The 7,159-nt window shown below is 36.4% G+C and overlaps 1 protein-coding gene across 1 annotated transcript; it reads left to right on the top strand.

The window, feature by feature from the left end:
• Positions 1–2,357: 2,357 nt before the first annotated feature.
• On the top strand, positions 2,358–5,576 carry LOC132053776 (uncharacterized). The gene is made up of 3 exons (XM_059445879.1): positions 2,358–2,588; positions 4,907–5,221; positions 5,361–5,576. The coding sequence occupies exons 1-3, from the start codon at positions 2,358–2,360 to the stop codon at positions 5,574–5,576; spliced, it is 762 nt and encodes a 253-aa protein (XP_059301862.1).
• The last annotated feature ends 1,583 nt before the right edge of the window (positions 5,577–7,159 follow it).

The following is a 7,159-nucleotide window of genomic DNA, read 5'->3' as shown; positions in this document are numbered from 1 at the left end:
TCCATAATGGTATGGGACACTAGTATCGTTGTTGTAGATAAGGTGTCCTTAGGGTGATCTCGTAGTTCCTACGAGGTGGAGATGATGGGGTGGGTCCATTGATTACTAAGTTTGTTTTGATTGATCAACTGGGACTCATGCCCTCTTCTTCTGTATTTTTTAGATGATTGAAGACCAATAAATAGTGTGATTTCTTGCTCCCTTTTATAAACATCATGCCTTTCTTATGCAGCTTTATAATTTTAGAACCTGTCATTTGATTTTATAATTTGTGGTTGTTTTCCTCGTTAATTTCCTATAATCCCTTCATCTCACCCCTTCTATGCAAAGACCAAAATTCAATTAAAGATATATGTACAAATTTCAATTTCTTGGTTGAATATAAGTACACCTCCCAATCATCAACCAGCAAATTTAAAAAATTTGCAGCAAAGAATACTAAGGTGAATTGAAAGATGATACTTCCTGTACAAAAGCTGACTTGATCTATGACCGGTAAATTCAAAGGTTTTGTGCAAAACCTTTTGATTCAGAACCTGATGCTTAATACCAAATGATTTTGGAGCAAAATATGTTTGATCTTATTTTCTTGAACTCTTTTTAATATATAGCTACATGGTATAGAAGATCTAAGCTGGGATGGTAACAAGGAGGTAAGGGTTCCTCACTATTAATAGAAGTTAAGTAGATAGCAGCTAAACACTATTAAAAGTACCAGAAATCAGAAAGCTCTGAGAATTGGCTGTTTGTGGTACTTGGTTATCCCTAGGAAAGGATTTGCGTGTTTATTATTCTCCCAACTTCAAAATGTTTTACATAACAAAGAATTAAACTTGTGGATATGCTTACAAAGTAAATACCTAAGGAAATGTTTAGAAATTCTCAACCAATAGATTGGAGTTTGTCACAAAAAAAAAAAGCCAAAAAGTGTTGAAAAGTTAGCATTTTAGTTATTGTAATGAAGATACTTAGTATATACTTGGCTCAAATATGTGTACATTGAAATCGAAATTAAGATTTTTCACTTTACAAAAAAGCTACAAAAAAGAACGTTAGTTAATTTAACGGCTATATTGTCCCATTCTCAGTGCGTGAGCCCCACGTTCCGTCCCATAGGGACGCCGGCGAGACTGGAACTGGCGTGTCCGATGAAGAATCAAACATAACCGGCCATGACAAACAAAGAGAATACTTCAATTCCATAAACAAACAACTATGCAAAAGCATTTCAAATTGCTCCCACCCAGATCACCAACAAAAAACGATATGGAAATCCGGATGTGAAAGCTTCATATACAAACCATGATGGAAAAAATGCTATCTTATTCAAAACAAGAGAGTTCTATGGAGTCATGGCAGAAGATTGTAGGCTCACTCTAGTGGGCAAATTTATCAAGACTCGGCCTCAAATTGAAAGAATCAGAACTAAATTTGCTGAGAAAATTACCATCAGAGGTAAGGTGCAAATTGGGGTGGGTCTTTGATTATCGTATTGTTTTCTTAGATTTCGCAAATAAGGATGATTTTAAAATATTATTGTATAAAAGATCAATTGAAATCGAGGGGCAGGTAATGTGGATTGAGAAGTGGACTTCGAATTTTAAACCGGAGGAAGATTCTCCAATAGTTCCTATTTGGGTGTTGTTATCGGAATTACCTTTTCATTGTCACTCATGGAATTATATCAAACAGATTGTAGCTCCACCAGGAACCCCTTTAACGATGGATTATGCTATAGAATACAGAACGAGACCTAGCATGACAAAAGTAAGATTAGAAATAGACTTGACTAAGCCCAAGATTAATTCTATTAGGATAGGATCGGAAGATGAATCTTGTCCTCGAAAAGGATTCACTTTCGAAACTCTCGAATATGAAAATCCTTCTAAATTCTGTACTTATTGTAGGATTTTGGAGCACTATATTCTTCAATGTAGGAGAGTTGATCAAAAGAAAAGTGAAAAGAGAGATGTTAATGTGGACAATGAGAAACCTCCAGATCAAGTTGGAACAAGTGCAATGGGAAATAAAGAGGAAGACAGAAAGAAGGGGACGAAAACAAAGAGAAGCACTCTGAGAAGGAGGAGAATAAGAAGATAAAAAATCTGAGAATTCTGAAAAAGAAAAAGGGAAAGGGAAAGATAAGGGAACAGAAAAGAACAAGGAAAAAAAGGATGAGAAGACCAAAAATCAGTCCAAAGGAAAGGATAAAAAATAACAGCATGAATAAAAAAAAGGTAGAAGAGGAGGACCAACAAGGGGATAGAAATATAAAATTCAAGGCAGGATCCTCACAACAAGAAAAGTAAGAACATGAAAAAAGGAGGAAAAAAAACGAGAAATACAAGAAAAAGAAAATGCCAAAGAAGAAGAATGTTGTCTTGGTTTCAGTTGCTTTGCCTCAGAATATAGCAAGAAAAAAAAGAAAGACAAAAAGGGAAGGATCAGACAGACAAGAGGATAAGGGTGATATTGAGATAGACAAGAATGCTACTCCTGAATCCACCACTGAGAGCAAAAAAGGAGAGGAGCTACAAGAAAGTAATTGTCACGCCCCGAACTATGGCCTGGGTATAACACAGCACACGGTGCCTTTTTGTATGTGACTCAGCGAACCACATGGCTTACTGAACCAATATGGGACATGTACTGATGCAAAATATAGGTTAAATTATGAAACTCTGAATAAACATGAGATTTTGTAATCATAAGTCTGAAAATAATGTTTTAAACTGAAGTACGGAAATCATGATAATGTAGCCGACAAGGCTAAACACAACTGAGTATCTGAGATGACATGCTAGACTAGTCTATGAAATCTCTGAACATGAATCTGAATGCTAAACTATTTACCAGGACAAGGCCCCCGGCATACCTCTACTGCATGACATGGACATAAAATAATAGTAACACCCCGAATGAAGTGGGGCTCACCAATAGCTGATACGAGAAATCCTAATGAGTAGATCCGTTGTCCTGTAAATCAATGGCCCCGGGTAAAAGGGACGTAAGTACATTTGAATTGAACTTGTATGTAAAGTAATGGCGAGTGAAAGAATATTAAGTGGGGTGCTCGGGGAATGGGCAACCCAAATTACTAATATGGATGCATTTAGAAACACGAAACTGCAACTGAAACTACTAGATGAGAATGAACACGAATAACATCTGACATGGAAATAATATAACATAAGTAAAACATTTTTAAGAGGGAGAGCCTTAGTATAACCGACAACATGAAATCACCACGTGAGTATGTGGAGTCTGGTACCTGGCCCAACCAGCAGAGCAATCCTATACCTTGTCGGGGTATGAGACATAAACATGACATGAAAGGATCTAATCAATAGTCTGAAGGTATCGTCCTAACTGGGCGGGCGAGCCTTACCCTACGTTGGCATACGTAGTTTCAGGTGGTTTGCACCTTCTCGATAAACCTATATGACTCTTAAAACATGAACATGAATATAGGTGGCATCTGAGCCCATGGTTTTTATAACATGACTTGTAAGTATAATATTACATGTATATAGATATATAACTTGTGTAAAGCATGGAAACATGTAAAATGCATAGAGTAGAGTAATCTTGATTCATGACTTGTAACTGAGAACCCATGAAATTTAAAGCATGGGCATTCAGGGATTATGGATAGGTTCATGACAATAATAATGACGTATCATGAATACAATTAACGAAACTGTAAAAGAAGCATGATATATAGTCATACATGTATTTAGGGTTTTCTTGAACTAAAGTAAAATCCTGATTCTGAAGCGAAACGTGTTTCATGGATTATACGTGGCGTGGGGAAGAACAACAAGGTTCCCACATGTAGATAGAAGCCCTAAATACCTTAGTTGCTTCAAAAATTGAAGGAAAATTCTAAACTTTTGAAGAAGAAGCCCAAGAATTTGAACTTGAAACCTTGAGAAGAAAACCCTAAGATTGTAGTGTAGAATCTTGTTAAGAATCCATGTATAAGTATTATAATTACTTAGGAATATATGGGAGAGACTTACCTTGATATGGGAAGATTAGGAGAGGAGATAAAAGTCATGCTAGGGCTTGGAGAACTGAAAAATGGAATAAAAAAATCGAAAAACGCAATTTTAATGAACCTCGGGAGTGTCTGCGTTGGCATCTGTGCCGCACATGGCCTTCTGCGGTCGCAGATGCTAACGCACTTCCAAAATAGAATGTTGGAAACTTCAGAATGGAAAATTTGGCCCAAATGCGTCGCAAATGGCAATCTGCACCGCATTTCGCATTCTACGGTCGCAGATGTATGTCCAGTGGACTGCTCTGCGACCCTTTAGTAAAACGATCATAACTTTTTGTACGGATGTCTGTTCGAATCTCCACCATATATGGATGGAAAGGTATTTCAAAGGGCTACAATTTGATTAAGGAAGTTTTCTCAAATCCCTAACAGAGTTTCACTAAATCAGGCTGGAAGACAGACATATCGAAAACTTAGTGATTCCATCGAATCTTATGCACCTCACTATCTGTCTTGATTCCAAAACAACTATTTCCACCTAAACTCATCCCGGTGAGACTTCATATGGCTAAAATGTCACGGTGACACTCATTTAACCCATTCACACCTAATCCGACTTTAGGAAATGTTACAGTAACATACATGTTGATAAAAAGGATCATGAACAAGAGGAACCTGAAGAAGCTGCAAATAATAACGGGAAAAATTAGTAAGACACCAACAATAAGGATGAGCAGAATGAAGAACTGGACATCAAAGAAATGAAGAAGGAGAATAATATAAATAGATCTGAAGGGGAAGGATATGCTGATAGCTTACCGGCGGAAATCAAAGATATGAAAACCATAGATTTTTATGTGGAGCTAAACTGTGAACAAGTTGTTCATAATATAAAAAAACTAGAAAGACATTCAAGAAGAGGAAGATCAACATGGAAATGAAGAATCAATAGAGTCTAGAACTCAAAGCAACAACAGTGAGCAGACTCAAATCAGTGAAAAAAACACCAGTAGAAGAAGTAGAAGCAGACACAAAAGTAGAGGAAGGAAACAAAAAGATGGTAATGATGATCAAGAGGAGGATAAGAAAGAACAGGAGAAAAGCAAGGAAGCAAGTCCTAGAGGAAGAAGCAAAAATAGGAGAGGAGACAAAAATGACAATGACAAAGTTGTTCCACTTTCAAAAAGGGGAATAGCAAACAAAAAGCACCATCCCCTAGTTTCTAATGATTAATACACTCTTTTGAAATATTAGGGGAGTGAGGTCCAACAAAGCTATTCACAGACTTAGATTACTTGTCAAAATTAACAAGCTAGTTTTTATAGCAATATTTGAACCTTTTGTTGATAAAACCTAGATAGAAGGATACAAAAAGTTTCTTGGATATCAGCATTGTGTTTCCAACTCAAATGGGAAAATGCGTGTTTTTGGAATTATATCAATCAAACTGAAAGAGCGCGTGGACAACAATGAACAAGAAATTACTCTCAATATGAAGGATAAGGATGATTCTGATTCCTTTATTATTGCTATTTATGCAAAATGCACATCTACAGAAAGAAGGGATCTCTAAGATAATATTGATAACCTTAACAACTTTATAGATGGGCTTGGTGCATTGGGGCTGACTTTAATGTCATTATGGATCCTACTGAAAAGATTGGAGGTAAACCTTACAAGGCTAGTAAAAGCTTGGATTTTATTAGCATAATGGAAGCTTGTGGTTTTATGGACATTGGCTATAATGGTCCTAAGTTTGCTTGGTGCAACAATAGAATACCAAGAAAGAGAATCTGGAATAGATTAGACAGAATCTTGATAAATGATCAGTGGGCTCAGTTTCTTAATCACAATGAGGCCAAACACTTCGCCAGAACTGGATCAAGCCATAGACCTCATTTAATGAAGTCTGACAATGATCAACAACAACATATCAAGTACTTTAGATTCCTAAATTTCTGGACCAAATAGCCATATTTTATGAAAGTTGTTCAACAAGTGTGGAATACCAATGTTCAAGAGAATCCCATGCGGATTTTGCAAAGCAAATTAAAGCTGCTTAGTACCAAACTAAGCCAATGGTCAAAGGAAAGTATTGGAGATATTCATGATGAAGTCAGCAACTGGGAAGCCAAGATCCTCATTCTGGAGGATATGGATCTTCATAACAATGATGAACAACATAGAGAATAGCTGAATAAAGGGTATGATGTGTATGTAAGATGGTTGGGTCTGCAAAATAACTTACTCAGACAGAAGACTATGACTAATTGGTTCAAGAAAGGGGATTACAACTATAAATACTTCCATAGTATTTTAAGAGACAGGAGAAGAAGATTTCACATTCATTCTATTAATAATTAAAAGGGTGTATGGGTACAAGAAGATGATGAGATTGCTAAAGCTATTGTCAAGGACTACAAAAGTTTCTTCAATTTGCAACAATGTGCAAGAGGAAGCAATGTGATAAATTGTATCCCTTCTATCATCAACACTGAGAAAAACCAGAATCTTACCAAATTGCCTGATGAAGAGGAGATTAAATGAGCAATTTTCAGTATGAGCACTGAAAATAGTGCAGGTCCAGATGGTTTCAATGGAATTTTCTATCAACAATGCCGGAATATCATTAAGAAGGATATTATTGCTTTTGTACTGGATTTTTTCAATGGAAAAGGGATAACCAAGTTCTATACTCATACTTGTTTGGCCCTAATCCCAAAAATTGATTCTCCTGTTACTTTTAAATATTTCAGACCAATCAGTCTAAGTAATGTATCCAACAAGATTATTTCTAAGATCCTTGCTAGAAGACTAAACCTTCTTCTTAGAAAACGTGTCTCCCAGAATGAGAGTGGTTTTGTAACTGGCAAGCTAATTACTGAGAATGTTATGCTTGCTCAAGAGATTATGCATGATATTTCAAAGCCTAATCAAAGAGGTAACATGGTTATAAAACTTGATATGGCCAAGGCCCAAGACAGGCTGTCTTGGTCTTTCCTGTTAAGAGTCCTGCATAGATTTGGTTTCAGTGCAGATTGGATTGAAATTATTAGGAGGATCATATCCAATGTATGGTATTCTGTACTTGTCAATGGATCAAGATATGGTTTCTTCGGTCTTCACAAGGTTTAAAGAAGGGAGATCCCGTATCTC

This window comes from Lycium ferocissimum, chromosome 4 (assembly GCF_029784015.1).
Source record: "Lycium ferocissimum isolate CSIRO_LF1 chromosome 4, AGI_CSIRO_Lferr_CH_V1, whole genome shotgun sequence".
NCBI lineage: Eukaryota > Viridiplantae > Streptophyta > Magnoliopsida > Solanales > Solanaceae > Lycium > Lycium ferocissimum.
This window is presented reverse-complemented; position numbering and strand designations above follow the sequence as displayed.

What these genes read in the sequence shown, in the direction of transcription:
- LOC132053776 (XM_059445879.1), top strand. Translation starts at nt 2,358, where the DNA reads ATGCCAAAGAAGAAGAATGTTGTCTTGGTTTCAGTTGCTTTGCCTCAG. An exon ending in TGGGTATAACACAGCACACG is followed by an intron (nt 2,589 to 4,906) that starts GTGCCTTTTTGT and finishes TAAAAAAACTAG; the next exon opens with AAAGACATTCAAGAAGAGGA. An exon ending in ACAAAAAGCACCATCCCCTA is followed by an intron (nt 5,222 to 5,360) that starts GTTTCTAATGAT and finishes GATAAAACCTAG; the next exon opens with ATAGAAGGATACAAAAAGTT.